This window comes from Conger conger, chromosome 9 (genome assembly GCF_963514075.1).
Source record: "Conger conger chromosome 9, fConCon1.1, whole genome shotgun sequence".
In the NCBI taxonomy this organism is placed as follows: domain Eukaryota; kingdom Metazoa; phylum Chordata; class Actinopteri; order Anguilliformes; family Congridae; genus Conger; species Conger conger.
Window position 1 is genome coordinate 36,279,378 of NC_083768.1, and position 17,013 is coordinate 36,296,390.

Sequence of the window (17,013 nt, forward strand, 5' to 3'; positions counted from 1 at the left end):
GTAAAAAAAAGACTATGCAAAGACTAATGCTTCTTATTATTGAATAGGTTAGTTTATCCATGCATTTAATCCCAAACAAAATATATGATAGTACTGCTGTGCAGTTTAGAGGAGACAGCCAAAGTTTTGTGCACAGAAAAAAGGCTGTGGCTTCTCATCATCGCTTTCTATTGAGGCTAAAGGGGAAGTTCAATCAAAGTGGATTCAGTTGCCTTTCAGTAAGGGGCAAATTTGATCCAAGTGGTCTGGATTCGATTCCAATGATGAATATAAGGAACCAGGACACTTTATTCACAACATTCTTCTTTTATTTTTGCTAAATTATACCTTGACACTCAAGTGACCCTTACAAGAGAATGTATCCACACCACCTTTACCAGTTGTCATAGAAACCCTGAAATTGCTTTGCTCACAGTCACTGAGCTGACTCCACATACATCCACATTTTTCAGTTATGTTCTTTAGAGCACTGATCATGTACAGCATATAAGGTTTCCACGTGGAGGAGGGGGGAAATGCAGGGGTGAGAAAAAGTATTCACCCAATTTTCTCCATTACTACATATTTGTCACACTGAATTATTTCAGATACTTAGACGTGTTATATTAGACAAAAGGAACACAAAAACATTTTTTGAATGAACTTTTTTTTCATTAAGTTAAATGGTATCAAACCAAAATAACCGTGAAAAAGTAATTGCCCCCTTAAACTTAACTGGTTGCACCACCTTTAACTGCAATAATTGCAACCAAACTCTTCCAAAAATGTATCAGTGTTATTTATTTTATCTTACTCTTCATTGCAGAACTGCTTTAATTGATAAATTCATAGGTTTTCTAGCAAAGAACTGCTTGTTTCAGGTCTTGTCACATCATCTCTATGATGCCACTCCAAAACCATTTCTAAGATTGGGTACTCCACCGAACCAGAGTGAGACCCATTATCTCCAAATGGAGAACACTTGGAAAGGAGGAGAGTGGCCAGCCTGCCAAAATCTCCCAAAGGGCAGTGACAACTCATCTGGGAAGTTACACAATATTCCAGAAAACCTGCAGGCCTCTCTAGCTTCAGCTATGGTCATTGTTCAGGATTCCACAATTATAGACTAGGCAACAATGGGAGTCACGGGAGAGTAGTAAGGGGAAAACCACTGTTAACCAAGAGAAACATCAATGCTTGCAAAATAAAACACCTGGATGATCCCCAAGCATTTTGTGATAATGTTCTATGCACAGTCAAAAGTGGAACTTTTTGGATGACATAAGTCTGGCATAAAGCAAATACAGCAAAGATTCACAGCAGAAACATCATACCAACAGTCAAACAAGGTGGTGGTAATGAGGGATGGTGGTGTGGGGATACTTTACCACCTCAGGACCTGGACAACTTTCCATTATTGAAGGAACTTAATTCTGCTCTGTAACAGAAAATTCTTCAGGACAATGTCTGCTCATCTATCTGTGCGGAAGACAATTATGTATAATAAAAAATAAAATTAAAAAAAAAAAAAAAGTAAGGCAAGTACAGGACTGAATGGCTGAAGAGAAGTTTTGAAGTAACCCAGTCAAAGTGCTGACTTGAACCCAATAGAGGTAGGTAGAGGCAAGACCTCAAATACATGTGACTGAAAGGTTGTGAGTTCAATTTCCAATTTCAATGCTCAATAACCTTGAGAAAGAAACCTCAATTGCAGCAATAAATATCTAGCCGTTGTATTTACTATGCTAAATGGCTAAATTAAAATGTGCTCGGAGAACCTCTCAACACCCTTAGAATATCTGATTATACTTCAAAACAGTTAACCATAATTTCAAGCAATCGTACTCACAGACGCACTGTGTCTAAATATCTAAATATAGACTATATTGCATTTAGTGAGATTGAACCACAGAGGAGAAAAAAATGTAATTGCAGAGAAAAATGCTCTATTTTTGGAATATAGCCATGTTTTACTGGAAAGAAGGGAAAACAAAAGGCATTGCACTATTCCATTTGTCAATGTCATCATAAGTCACATTTGAAAATCAAACACCAGGCAAGAAGAGTCATACATTATTTTAGACTACACTACATACAGAATATTAAAAAAAGACATCACTGTAAAAGGCATGTAAATGGTTTTGGAGCCCTCAAACAGTTGGCCGCCAGTTACCATGGTGAGGTCACTACCGCCAAGGGACCAAACCAAAGGCCCATTAGCCGGGGGGGGGTGAGGGTGGCTTGGTTTTACCTAAGGTTCTAAGAGTGCCGCCTTACGCCGGCAGTGTGCAAACAGCAGTGTCCCTTTGACTGCAGCCACGGAAGGCCGAGAATGTGCGCTTCAGCGGCTGTTTAAAAAGTGTCTGTCAACCTGTTCTTTACTTTGTGATTCAGTTCGGTTGTTGCTGTTTTTTGGTGGAGTTAAACTAAGGAGCAGTAGCCCCCACAAGACCCTTTTGCCTGTTGGTCTGCGCGGGACAGACGCACCCCCTGGCTCCGTTCGTCATTCTCCCACAACCCCGGCGTCTGGATGATTTTCTCTACCAGCTCCTCAAAAGCGCACTCGACACCGTCCCGAGTCTTTGCGCTGGCCTCTAGTGGAGGGAGGGAGAATTACACAAACACGCAGCATTAACGAAATACAGCGCAAGTTCATTTTAGGACAACCAGAGTAATCTAAATGATTTGCTACCTGAAATAAATTGACTCAAAATCAATGACTTATTCCATATTCCACTTACTCTAAGCCCTGGGGATTTCCAGATTAAATGGCTACATTTTTCAGCATTTCCCCCCTAAATGAGTGAAATGAGTAAATCTGGCCCATGGCAGAAAGAGTAGAGGCAAAATGCAGGATTACATACTAATATGGGGGTTGACTGCACATATCCTGGAAAAGTAAGTAAGGTTTACACACGACATGCATAGCATTTATCCTCCAAAAAAATAAAAAAGTTAAATGACTCATCCTTCTAAAAATTGCCACCAACTGTAAGTACAAACGATTTTTCCACAACAGCTGAATTGTGAGGTCTAGATGGTTGACAGTGGGAGGTGAGAATGTGCAGTAAACGACACGTCAGCGGTGAACTGACACAGGTGCCACGGTCAGGAATGTGCGATGGATCCCGAAGGCAGCGTCTGCTACCCACACGGGCCGCGGTCCTCGCCGAGAGGCCCTTAAAGCACCTGTATCTCAACCTACCTATGAAAAGCATGGAATGTTTCCTCGCAAACTTCAAGCCTTCCTCTCGGTCTACTTCACGGTTCTCCTAAAATAAATGGCACAGCAAAATTAAAGGGATGTTTAAATGAACAAGAGAATCAGTGTTACCAGAGAAGGGATGAAGTAAACTGTTACTGACAACCGGAAATAGTAGCAGACATTAAGAGTGTTCAATTGAGAAGGTTTTACTGCGGGGAAACCCATGTCCCCCTGCATTGTTTTGTATTTATTCTGTAAGCATTCATGAGAGGTAAATGAAACGTACACAGACTCACCTTATCGATTTTGTTCCCAACCAGCATTTTCACCATGTCATTCTTTGTGCAGTAGGTCTCCAGCTCACTAAGCCAGTTACTGAGTTTTGTGAAAGTATCTCGCTTTGTAACATCATACACTAAAAGATAGAGTAACAAAATTACAATTTTATCCAGTGAACCATACAAGATATATATGTGTAGACTTACCACTCAGCTATTGTTAGTTACAATTACAGCACCAAAGTATATAACATTTCAACAACACATTGGATTTTAAAGCACACTCAGGAAAAATGGAAGACGGAAGATTAATCTGAGGACTAACTGCTGAAATGCCACTACATACTGCAGGAGAGCTTCTGTAGATATTACTGTGTTTACCTACCTAGGATCACACCCTGGGCTCCTCTGTAGTAGCTGGGAGTCAGGGTTCGAAAACGCTCCTGGCCAGCAGTGTCCTATCCAAACAGAGGCAGCCAAACTCAAGTCAACTCAAACACAGAGGGAAACATGGCTCTGTGTGGAGTATGTTAGCGCAAACTGCATGAACATTTGGAAATGAAATGTGCTCTGTTCCAAAGAAAGTGTTGCGATGCAGAGGCCTGAGTAGGTAGCCCCTATCTGCAAGTCTGCAGCATCAACTATATATCATTACCACCAATCAGCAGGCACCAGAAGGTTGGTTGTGTGTGCAAGTGTGTGTGTGCTTGTGAATGCAATGCAAGCTCCCTGTTCTAGTATAAAACATATAGGTGGCAGTGCATCTTTCATAGTACATCAGAGGTTATGAACTCAGCTTTTTGACAAAATGAGTTTATAGTGTTTTGTCCATAAAAGCAGGTTTAACATACTGCCACCTTTTTCACGAGTACCTGAAACTGCGATTTACTGTCGCAGGGTGTCCTCTCACACTCTTCATATGAATCTCAAATTTCTCTGAAGCACAAATGACAACACTTACCCATATTGCAAGCTTTGCTCTGTTTCCATCCACTGCAACAGTTTTCACTTTGAAGTCGACACCTGGACGCACAAGCACAGAAAATGCACACTTAACCATCCGTGCTCCCCATGACACTCGAGCCCAGTGCTGTACTGGAAGAAGCTTTGTATTCAGAAGGCACAGTGAGACAGCAACACAAACATAACACTGTATATATAGAGTTTCAAGTACAAACTTTGTAACTCTGACGCTGACCTTTGGCCTTCGTACAGCACCACTGCCCTTTGAATCAACTTTGATAAATAGGTTTGGAGAAATATTGGAAATAAATGTCTCTAATAAGCGAAATTGCCATATCTGTAACATCACGGCTGGGGCAAGAATGTTTGATTTCCACCTTCCGCAATTGTCAACCCACTTTTGAAAATAGCTATATGTATATACAATAACAAATGCCTGGAGTGGGACTGTTTTGACAACTCTGTCTAAGGGAATACAAAACCAGTCATCTCAGCAGACCGGTTAAAGGCCTTGTAATATAAACACACATTTCAGTGAACCGTCCAGTACCTTAGTAATTGCTGATCAAAGTAAAAACTTTGATATTTTAACAAGACAATAAAATGCAGGCTAATTTCTTTCAGTGTGGCAAATCAGATTGATCACATGCTGTCAGTTAATCTTCCAAGAAGAATTTTAGGCTGAAATTAAATCACCATATTTCCTCATTTATTAATCATCAGAGCTATTAAAATATGCATAAACGGTATGCATAAATTAGAACATGGATGAATAGATGAATTATATTTTCCATTTTTCTTAAGAACATACATCACTGGAAGTGCCCTTGAAATAGTTAAAGTTTAGTTTTTTATGAAATGGATCCAGCTCTTGCTGGTCTTGATCCAGCAAGAATTTAAATTTCTCACAAGTCAAATCCAGTCAGTCAAACCTGGGACTTGCTATAATATCTTCCTGTCCCTGATCAGGGACGTGCCATTCAACTAAGGAAGTATGGGACAGGACGGGTAAACTATGATATGAATGAACATGTTGCCTTAGTGCATACGAGTGAGCTTATCAAACTCTGCGCGCGGATCTTCACTTTGCAATGTTTTTTTTTTAGTGTACTGTACACCAAGATGTGTCATTCTTAGTGAAGAATTAGAAGTGCACTCTGCGTCAAATACAACTTACCAATTGTTGCTGCAACTTCTGCATCAAATGTATCTTCTGTGAATCTCAAGAGAAGACTGTAGAGGAAAAAATCTAATTAAAAGAAGAACTTTAAAAATCTTATTTCTGAGAGTATTAAACACAAGAGCAGGCTGAGCCTTCTCTATCAACTAATAAAAAACAGAACAGAAAGTGTCCCACTATTCCTGACTACAGAATGAATTACAGGTCAGGTGTTTACTCCAAATTTTGGAAAAGCTCAGGAATAAATTGTCCAAAAAAAGAATACATAAATAGAACCCCTGCTGTCACCACAAACAACAAATTGTCTGATCAGCCGTATTGTATTTGGACGCTTGGGCAGAACTAAAGAAAACCTTGAAATACCGGTGTCACACATTCACATTATCCAGCTCATTTGTCTGGCATCTCAAACTGCTCAATTTCCAGACTGTTAACTGCACTGCTATTAACATCGGCACCCTACAGAGGACACGCTTTGTTACTGCAAGAGCCACTCACTCAGCGAGTCAACCAGTGAGCGACACTGTTGCAGTCAATAAAATCATCTTGCGCCTAGTCTTAGCATAACACGGACTGCCTGACAGCTCCAATGTGAAAGACGCCAGGGCAGTGTAAAACAATGCTCGTTTGACGGTGACATCGGTTACATGACACGCCGGTGTCAGTTTACTCTCTGCAAAACACTCAGCCACTCTGGTCATGTAGCCCAGCCTAGAGCATAACATGCCTATCCCTCAGGTCTCCGTGGCCTTTATTCTCTCCGATACATTTCCTCTCATGGAACCTCTACTAGACAGGATGCTATATTGAATACGGATGTGGATGCCTTATTACAAAACTTAAAAACAACCGGCTGCAATAGGCATTTTCTACAATTTGTAAGGTCCTTGAAGGCTTCAGGTTTCCAACTGGCCCATTATCGCCATGCAGGCCTCGAGACGTCAACTGATTTCATGAAAACATTATGCCTTGAAACTTCTGAGCATGTTAGCACTTTATACAAGGCTCAACCCTAGGGAGTCCAAGTCAGGACAACACTGCTCACAGGGAGGCCTTTGTGCTATATTTAAGGTGTTGCTGTTCCTGACTTCATTCTTATAGCTACTGACCCAATTTTCCAATCTATCAATGCTGTTTTCACTGTAGAGTAATGCTCTCCCTCTCTGCGAAAAATAAGCTGATAATCAATATTTTAAAATAAATCTCACTAAGAACACCAAACACAACGAGAATGAACCAAAGTGTGTGCACAGTGACGTGTAATTTTGTCAAGACATTTTGAACCTTCGGGCACCGTTAAGTAACTAAGCTAGCTGTCTATACTTTCATGTTTGTTAGTTTCATTGCTTTCGCTGTTTCCTTAGGGATGAGCCACATGTCAAGCTAGCAACAGTTACATGTGAGCCACCCAAAATAAATCCATAAGCGACGTGCCTACTGTTAGCGAGCGGTTTAACGTTAGCTATAACGTTAGCTAACTGTCACCTAAGCGTGCTGCTTAAGTAGCTTAGCCAACATAAATATGATTGTTTAATTGGTTCACGAATGTTTGGAAAGTAAATGTATATTTACTTGCGGAATAGTTTACCAGCAAGTCAATACAACCAGACATTTTTGCAATAAGTTGGCTAAAGTAAACAGACCAGCTGAATGTTATGTAATGTTGATTTGTTAACTATAGCTAGTGACAGACCAGGCTGCCTGGTCCTGGGTTCCAGCTACGAAGTTAACTTACTGCTCACAATAGAAATTAAACTGAAGCAAAACGTGTGTAAATAACATTAGCTAACGACGTTACTGTTGGTGTTAGCTAGTTTGTTGTTCCGATTTCAACCGAAATCACCGACGATCAAACGTGGTATTATTAACTTCGTCAACTTCTTTAGCCAAGTCTTCTGCAAGCCAGGTGAAATTGTTAGCAAGCTATCCGTAAGATACAGTGGAATCTCAATGAAGGGGCTAACTAGCAGTCAAACAAGACAAGATAGGTTAGTTATAGCTAATGTTAAATAAATAGCTAGCTAAGCTGTTAGCGAACTAGCTAACTTCATTGCCGCAAAACTAGAAAGTTGCGGAGAGTTAAGTACTAATGACAGGCGGCCATAGGTTTTATATCAGTAAAATGACTAACTGAACTTAGCGTTACAGAAAACAGTTTGCGTTAGCCAGGCTACCTGGATTTTCCGACACCACTTTCTCCGATTATCAACAATTTCAGAGTTGTCAGAACGCCGTCGTCCATGTTCCCGTGGTTTTGCTAAGCTAATTACGTTATCTTGGCTGACTGACGTTAACTTCTTTACAAACAGGAAACAGACAGTTTCGGCTTAACCATAGATGTCTAAAATGTGTTCACAGATAGATCTGTGGTTGTGTTACTGAGATTTTACCCAAAGCCTGCTTTCTATGGCTCTGGTTTGACGGTTAGACACGTCGACACGACCATAGTGGCTGGTGTAATCAAATTTAGGACCGAAGGTTCTAATTTAAAAGTAAATTAAAAAACACCAGCTTCGACAGTCCCTGTTATGGTCGATGGAAAATTAGGACTGTTACGGAGCCGACGAGAACACGCATTTACAGGTTGGGTCATGCAGTGTGCATATGATGGCTTAGCTACACCACAGAAAAAAGCACGCTGCAATTAATCCATCATCTTTAATGATCCAAAATGGTTTGTGGTAGCATATGTAGACTACGCATGTTTTTGTGAATAAACCCATGTAACACACCTATACAGATTTGCTCTTAGAAATTTTTTTTTTTTTTTTTTTCAATATACAGTACTGTACAATATACAGTACAGTGCAAAAAACCATTAAGTCTTAGGCACCCTATATCTTTATTTAAATATTAATTTACTCTTAGATATTTTTATATTATTTATATATTTTATTGCATTATGTGTTAGTGTCAGTACAAAATAGCAAATCTGATATTTCCCAAAAAATAATATTTGTTAGTGACATTTTTGCATTAAATAAAGTATTATATTAAGTAATACCAGTTTTCAGATAAAGACTTGATCGAGGCTGTCTGGGATTACCTGGAGAGCCAGAAGCAAGCTTCTGCAGAAGAACTGTGGCAAGTTCTCGAATATGTCTGGTACAACCAGTTGATTTTCTTATAAAACTACAGGACAGTGTACCTAAGATAACTGAAGCAGTTTTCAAAGGCAAATGGTTATCACAACAAATATTGCTTTAATTGACCTTTTACCTGTTCACTGCTCTTTATAGTAATACTTTTTTATATTTAAAACTGTTTATTTCCTTATTATTTTTACAGAAATGTTCTACATGTGCCCAAGACTTTTGCACAGCACTGTAGTTAGTCAAGCATTTTGCTGTCTTTGCCAATCCATAAATCAAGTACCTAGGTAGCCTGCTACCGGTTTATACCAAATGGTTTGGTTCAATACTGAGTTTGATGTTAATTTTTCATCAAGATATGCACTTTAATATATATAAATATATATATATCCCTGTACACCAGCTCATGAATGCAAATATTTAATAAGATGGTAAGGAGGTGCAAACATGAGAATGGGGGAGAAATGTGATCAAGTGACTTTGATCATAGAATGATTGTTGGTGCCAGACAGGGTGGTTTGATTATCCCAGAAACTGATGATCTCTCACAATTTTAATGTACAACTAGAGCAGTGGCTTCCAACCCTGGTCCTGGAGAACTACTGGGTCTGCTGATTTTTGTTTTCACATTAAAATCCGTACCCTAACGAGACCCAGGTAACCAGGTGAGGTGAATTAACTGTGTAATGAACTGCTATAATTAATTAAGTACAGAGTAACAAAGAAAACCAGCAGACCCAGTAGCTCTCCAGGAGCAGGGTTGGATACCACTGCTCTAGAGTTTACAGAGAATGGTGCAAAAAACAAAAAACATCCAGTGAGTGGCAGTTCTGTGTTCACAAACCCATTGTTAAGGAGAGACATCAGAGGAGAATGGCCAGGCTGGTTCACACCAACTGCAAGGCAACAGAAACTAAAATAACATATTACAGCTATGGCAGCCTATGCAGAGGAGCATAGGGTGGCCTGTAGCATGGTGGTTAAAGTAATTGACTGGGACAGGCAAGGTTGGTGGTTTGAATCCCGGTGTAGCCACAATAAGATCCGCACAGCCGTTGGCAATTGAGCAAGGCCCTTAACCCTGCATTGCTCCAGGGGAGGATTGTCTCCTGCTTAGTCTAATCAACTGTATGTTGCTCTGGATAAGAGCGTCTGCCAAATGCCAATAATGTAATGTAATCTCTGAACACACAACAGGTACAATCTTGAAGTGGATGGGCTACAGCAGCAGAAGTCCAAAAATAAGTCTAAGAAATACCTAATAAAATTGTCACCTCGCATATGAGAATTGAAGAAAGCTTACGCTTACCGGTTACATGGATTCCAATGAGAGCTGCTCAAAGCCAGTTCATGGATGTTGCCATGTTTGACTATGGGGATTTCTATTAATTTTTTTGTAAACTGGAAAGAACAAAAATCATGTCTTCTTCTGTCAGATAAAAAATCGGTAATTTGTTCAGTGTGATGACATTTTATAAGTACTGTCCAAAATACTATAATTATGCCTGGGTAAATTAATTGTTTTTGTTGTTTTGTATCAGGCGGCACGGATGGTGCAGTGGGTAGCGCTGCCACCTCACAGCAAGTAGGTTCTAGGTTCGAATCCCCGTCGGCCGGGGCCTCTCTGTATGGAGTTTGCATGTTCTCCCTGTGTTTGCATGGGTTTCCTCCGGGTACTCCGGTTTCCTCCCACAGTCCAAAGACATGCAGGTTAGGCTGATTGGAGAGTCTAAATTGCCCATAGGTATGAGTGTGTGAGTGAATGGTGTGTGTGCCCTGCGATGGACTGCCGACCTGTCCAGGGTGTATTCCTGCCTTTCACCCAATGTATGCTGGGATAGGCTCCAGCCCCCCTGTGACCCTGTTCAGGATAAGCGGGTTAGGATAATGAATGAATGTTTTGTACCAGCTGATGTTTAATTAACTGCAATACCACCGGCAACCACTGGAGTTTGCAAGCTTCAAGAGGAATATCAATCCCTGGTCCCCTGCCAATTCTCCCTTTGTTTAGGATAAGGGGGACACTGTTCTGTAAGTAGCCTATAGTCTAGGGGCAGGGAATGATACCACTCACTCAAGTGGAAAATTAAAGATGTTTAAAGGAAAAAGTAAATTTGATATCTTAATGACGAAATGACGAAACCTCTGAGTATACACTGAATTGTGTCTTTGTTCATGAAGAAACAAAAGGTTAGTTCATAGACAAAAAATAAATCTGCCATTAGTGTAAATAAGTATAGGCTACCACTTTGCAGACCGATTCGAGGACATCAGTGATACTGTTAAGGAGAAGAATAGCCATAGGCTACTGACCACCAGTGATGCGATAGTCCTCTGGTTCATAATAAAAAACAGGCCTACAAGATGAAACATATAAAAAGGTAATAAAAATTAAACGGACACATGGTCACAAAATAAGATGAGAAATGACCCCAATAAAAAATCAACCCATAGTCCGCTACCCTGTCATGTACTGATCACCTGCTAACTGTGTCAATCACGTGTCAATGCGTTACATTGCAAAAAATAAGTATTTAGCAGCACATCAAACAATATGTCCTGAATGTCGGAATCGGCATCACCTACTCCGATGTTGAACCACTTGATGTATTTCAATGTATGTATCTCTTGATATCATGTCCCCACAGAAACCTGGATTCTTATAAAGGTCACATAGGTACAATGTGTGGCTTTTTACTGGGGTCATATACAACCCCAAAGGAATACCTCATCACCTAACTGTCACATCAAAACCAGTTGACAAAGTCAAGAAATTTTGTAAGGATCAAATTGAAGGTATATGTCTGGGGTCAAATATGACCTCAGTTGGTCACCTGAGGGCTAGGCGTGACATTCATCGTTGGAGTGATAACAAAATGTTTCCAGGTGTGAATCAGCTTAAGAATCACTCCAAAACAAAATATATCTCATAACCAATTCAGTTCCACAACGGGTGGGAACGATTATAAATGCGTCCACATCCTAAAAAATATGGCCATACAAATAGGCTGTGCGATAAGCAATGACATTCCCGGTACCTCACCCATGTACAGAAAAAAACAGCGCAGACGCTCGGGATATGGCTATGCAAATAGCCAAACGACAATCAATGACATCCAATAGCAACGTCTCTAATGCTGCCCTTTTTAACTCTCCCTCAAGGTGGACCACTTTGTTGGTTAGTTACAATTATCTCACGCTCGTCTCGGGTGTTCTCGGCGCAATCCCATCACTTCGTGCTGAAAGCCATGGCCCGATGTCTCACTAATTGTATTGAGGGGCCCATGCGCATGGGTTTTCAAGCTATTGGACACTTTATCGGAAGGTACCCGTGGTGGTTTCTTATTATTCCCATGATGGTCTCCGCTGCCCTAGGAGGGGGTTTTTATTTTTTGAAGGACAGAGAAGCAAATGATATCGAGGAACAATTTACACCCGTGAATGGTCCTGCAAAGAAAGAGAGATCTTTTGTTCAAGCAAACTTTCCAGAAAACGATTCAATGTTTTCAGTTCAAAGGCTTACAACTGAAGGGACATATGCGGCCATCATAGCGGTTTCGGAAAACAACATTTTAACAAAAGCAGCATTTGAGGAAATATTGCTTTTATATAACATGGTGATGAAAATAACTGTGGAAGGACTTCGATATAATAACATTTGCGCCATTGTGGAACAGGATTGTTATTCGAACGTGATTCTGGATATAATTGGTGACAATGCAAGCAGCATTGAAAACATCAACATTACGTTCCCAATGTATAATTCCACAGCTGGCTTTGTTTTTCTGGGGTCCACTGTTGGTGGTGTACAGGGTTCTGTAATCGTTGAACAAGCACATGCAATACGACTTTTTTTCTACTTACAAGAAGACCAGAGGCCTGTAACATCTCTGTGGCTGAAAGAGTTCATTAAATTATTTTCTGAAGAACACTTTGAAAAGGTACGTAGCCTATGTTACAGGAGATACTATATGGATTATATAGCACTATAAAATAACTCTATATTAAAACATAATAATAATAATAATAATAATAATAATAATAATAATAATAATAATACAGTTATTTTATTTATGTCGCTACCATGTTATTATTATCTTATTATTGTATAATAAGTTTATTGTGTAATATTTAATATTTTGATTAGCAAATAATCTCAACAGGTCTTATGTTAAGTAGAAAGCCGTAGGCTTCTCGTAATATGAACCCAAGTAGGCGACTGTCGCTATTGAAATGAAGAATTTATTTCTGCAATAATTTATTTAGAATGAACGCGTGATTTAAAAAAATATTTATTTCCATTTTAGGTGTCGGTGTCATATTTTACTTCGTTCTCAAGGCAGGAAGAGTTTGAAGCAAATTCAAAGACTGTTATTCCTCTGTTTGCAGCCACCTACGCCCTTGCTATTTCATTTTCCATCGTGTCATGTTTAAGGTTTGTTAAAATATTAGTTTTACTTGAGCTGGCCTTTTTGCATATGCACATGTAACTGTGCGTGTATATAATATCTGTACATAATTTTAAGTGACAGTTTAATATATTTTATATATTACTGAAATTAATCATGCAGCATGTATACACTCAATGAGCACTCTATTAGGAACACTATACTAATACTGGATATGGCCTCCCTTTGCTCTCAAATTCTTCATGGCATGGATTCCACATGCAATGTTGCCATTATTGTATCACACAATTCCTGCAGATTTGTCAGCTGCATATTCATGCTGCAAATATCCCATTCTACCACATTCCAAAAGTGTTCTATTGGACTCATATCCGATGACTGGGAAGGTCACTGAAGAACATTGAACTCATTGTCATGTTCATGGAACCAGTTTGAGATTACTTTTCCTTTGTGACATGGTGCACTATCATACTGGAAGTGGCCATTAGAAGATGGGTACATTGTGGCAAAGAAGGGATATAAATGGTCAGCAACAATACTCAAATAGGCTGTGGCATTCAAGCGATGATTGATTGGTACTAACAGGCCCACAGTGTGCCAAGAAAACATTCCCTACACCATTACACCACTGCCACCAGCCTGGACTATTGATAGGCAGGTTGGGTCCATGGATTCATCGTGTTGGCACCAAATTCTGCCATCTGTATGCCTCAGTACAAATCGAGATTCATCAGAGCTGGCTACGATTGTTCAGTTTTGGTGAGTTTTTTCCACTGCAGCCTCAGCTTTCTGTTCTTGGCTGACAGAAGTGGAACCCGATGTGGTCTTCTGCTGCTGTAGCCCATCCGCCTCAAGGTTCGACATGTTGAAGATGAGATGCTTTTCCACTCACTGTAGCCTTTCTGTCAGCTCTAACCAGTCTGGCCATTCTCCCTAGACCTCTTGCTTCAGCAAGCATTTTCATCTGCAGAACTGCTGCTCGCTGGATGTTTTTCTAGAGACAAACAAAACTCTAGAGACTGTTGTGCATGAAAATCCCAGGATACCAGCACCCCATTCTGATGGTTGCTGTGAACATTAACTGAAGCTCCTGACCTGTATCTGTATGGTTATATGCATTGCACTGCTGCCACAAGATTGGATGATTAGATAATCGCATGAATAAGTAGGTGTACAGGTAGTCCTAATAAAGGGCTCAGTGAATGTATGTAATTGAAAGAAATGCATGATATAAAAAATACACTTTCACAAGTGACATACTGAAGAGAAAATGCTCAAATAAAACAACAGTTAAGGTGCTCTAACAGCAATTAGAGTGTACCAGTAATCAGAGCTGCCCACATTATTATACCTTGAGGAGGACAATAAGAAGCACAGCTTCATCATACCAAATACAGGTACATTTAATGTATTTTTATTATTATGTTTTTATTTACTTGTTTAACTCTTTTTTCAGGTTGGACAATGTGAGAAACAAGGTGTGGGTGGCGACGTTTGGAGTGCTGTCAGCAGGCCTGGCTGTGCTGTCTAGCTTTGGCTTGCTGCTGTATGCCAGTGTACCCTTCGTGATGACTGTGGCCACCGCCCCTTTCCTGATTCTAGGTGACAATCTCCTGTTGTCCCAACTTGCAGGGCTCCTTCCAACTGCTGTCAGGCCCAAATGTTGTGCTTTGTTAATAATACTATCACCACCCATGATCATCAACAATCACTATTAAAACATACTAATGATAGTAATAATAATCATAATCATTTTACTGATTATCATTATCATTATCATTATTATTATTATAATTATTATTATGACACATACTCATACACTCAAAATGAATTATTTTATTATGGACTGTGCATGAGTATTGCCATCAGACTGATCTTAAATTGTTTGCCAGGGATTGGTGTGGATGACATGTTCGTCATGATAGCGTGCTGGCAGCAGACCAACGTGCACGCCAGTGTAGAGGACCGTCTGGCAGACACGTACAAGGAGGCAGCCATCTCTATCACCATCACCACACTGACCGACCTCCTGGCTTTCTACATAGGAATCAGCACCCCCTTCCGGTCCGTGCAGTCTTTTTGTCTCTACACTGGCACCGCCGTCCTGTTCTGCTACATTTTAAACATCACTTTCTTTGGCGCCGTCTTGGCTCTGAACGGTCGGAGGGAGGAGAGCAATAGACACTGGCTGACCTGCATGACAATTCCACAGGAGTGTCCCCCGGAACGTTCTGGAGGGTACAGCATCTGCTGTGTTGGCGGGGCGTATGACAAAAATACTAACACTGAGGTAGCACAGCCAATCAGTTACTTCTTTCTGAAATACTATGGGCCATTCCTGACCAAAAAGTACAGCAAGATTTCTGTTGTCATCCTCTATGTTCTTTATTTGTGTGTCAGCATTTATGGGTGCTTCAACATGCAGGAAGGAATAGACCTTAAAAATTTAGCATCTGATGATTCATATGTTGTTCAGTATTATACCCATGAAGATAAGTACTTTTCAGAGTATGGTCCGAACGTCATGATAGTGGTAAAAAACACACTTCCTTACTGGGAAGAAAGTGAGCGTTCCACCCTTGATAAATGCTTGAAAAATTTTGTTGATCTGTTCATTGTTGATCCGGAATTGTTCACATCCTGGCTTGATGCATACAATGTATATTTGAAAAAATCCTCGTTGGATATAAACAACAAGACTATATTTCTGGAAAACCTGCCGCCATTTTTTGTGCAGGCTCCAGTGTTTAAACAAGATTTGAACTTCACTAACCAGGAGATACACGCCTCACGCTTCTTCATTCAGACTGTGAATATCACCAGTTCGGAGCAGGAAAAGGAGATGTTGAATGTTTTGAGACAGACAGCCGAAAGATGTCTAGTTCCTCTGCTGGTTTATCACCCTACATTTATCTTCTATGATCAGTATGCAGTCATACGGAAAAATACGATTCAGAATATATTGGTTGCCACTGTTGTCATGCTGGTCATCTCCCTCTTGTTGATTCCCAACCCGCTCTGTTCACTGTGGGTGACCTTTGCCATTGCCTCTGTCATAGTAGGCGTGGCCGGTTTCATGATGTTTTGGGACATAAACCTGGACTCTGTATCAATGATAAATCTAGTCATCTGCATTGGTTTCTCTGTGGACTTCTCGGCTCACATCTCCTATTCCTTTGTTTCAAGCAGCAAACCCATTGTGAATGAGAGGGCTATCGATGCTCTGTACTCCCTGGGCTACCCCATAGTGCAGGGAGCCATCTCCACTATATTAGGGGTGGTGGTGCTTGCTGCAGCAGAGAGCTACATCTTCAGGACGTTCTTCAAAATCATGTTCCTGGTCATTTCTTTCGGGCTGCTTCATGGCATCGTATTCATTCCTGTGTTCTTGACCTTTTTTGGGTTTTGTAGTAGAAAAACCACACACAGTTAGTGCCTGTGATTCCCATAGATAGTGCTCTCTGCCATTGTAAAGGACATCTGGAGACATCTCTTGGAGATACTACACGATGACAATGATTTACTAATCCATAACCATAAAATAATGGCAAATACATGGTACTGTACCCCATTTTTCTTTTGCTGCATTTTTTTTTGAAAGGCTATTACAGCTGAATGGTTGATCAAAAGCTCAATACTTGTGTTTTCTTCTGTCTTCAGTACCACCAAATCACTAAAATCTACCCCTTGAGCTGTGATGCTGAATACAGTCAGATCTAGAATGTTCAACAGATTAAGAAGTTGTTTGCCTCATCGGAGGATTGTTTTGGTCCAGTTGGTCCTGTGTAATTTACTACCCACATTTTACAGAAATTCAAATGTATCGTAGGTGATCCAGGTATTTGTGTAGAATACAGGTTTGGAGAGGAGAAATATGAATAACAGCCATTGAATAATGAATATAAAT

The 17,013-nt window shown here is 40.2% G+C and overlaps 2 protein-coding genes across 2 annotated transcripts; one reads left to right on the forward strand and one right to left on the reverse strand.

Annotated features, from left to right (window-relative positions):
• Window positions 1-286: 286 nt before the first annotated feature.
• On the reverse strand, window positions 287-7,938 carry rab18b (RAB18B, member RAS oncogene family). Its single transcript, XM_061254578.1, has 7 exons — window positions 7,780-7,938; window positions 5,603-5,658; window positions 4,424-4,485; window positions 3,848-3,920; window positions 3,481-3,599; window positions 3,185-3,251; window positions 287-2,573 (listed from the first exon to the last, which is right to left on the reverse strand). Exons 1-7 carry the CDS (start codon window positions 7,845-7,847, stop codon window positions 2,401-2,403), a joined length of 618 nt encoding a protein of 205 aa, XP_061110562.1. The 5' UTR covers window positions 7,848-7,938; the 3' UTR covers window positions 287-2,400.
• Window positions 7,939-11,945: 4,007 nt separating this feature from the next.
• LOC133137649 (patched domain-containing protein 3) lies at window positions 11,946-16,539 on the forward strand. Its single transcript, XM_061255988.1, has 4 exons — window positions 11,946-12,638; window positions 13,005-13,132; window positions 14,563-14,708; window positions 14,999-16,539. Exons 1-4 carry the CDS (start codon window positions 11,946-11,948, stop codon window positions 16,537-16,539), a joined length of 2,508 nt encoding a protein of 835 aa, XP_061111972.1.
• Window positions 16,540-17,013: the final 474 nt, after the last annotated feature.

Excerpts from the sequence above, each read along its gene's own strand:
- rab18b (XM_061254578.1), bottom strand. The coding sequence starts at position 7,847 with ATGGACGACGGCGTTCTGACAACTCTGAAATTGTTGATAATCGGAGAA. Across the intron at positions 3,921-4,423 it reads GAGCAAAGCTTGCAATATGG|GACACTGCTGGCCAGGAGCG; the intron begins GTAAGTGTTGTC and ends CTGTTTGGATAG. Across the intron at positions 3,600-3,847 it reads AGCCCAGGGTGTGATCCTAG|TGTATGATGTTACAAAGCGA; the intron begins GTAGGTAAACAC and ends TCTATCTTTTAG.
- LOC133137649 (XM_061255988.1), top strand. The coding sequence starts at position 11,946 with ATGGCCCGATGTCTCACTAATTGTATTGAGGGGCCCATGCGCATGGGT. Across the intron at positions 13,133-14,562 it reads TCCATCGTGTCATGTTTAAG|GTTGGACAATGTGAGAAACA; the intron begins GTTTGTTAAAAT and ends CTCTTTTTTCAG. Across the intron at positions 14,709-14,998 it reads CGCCCCTTTCCTGATTCTAG|GGATTGGTGTGGATGACATG; the intron begins GTGACAATCTCC and ends ATTGTTTGCCAG.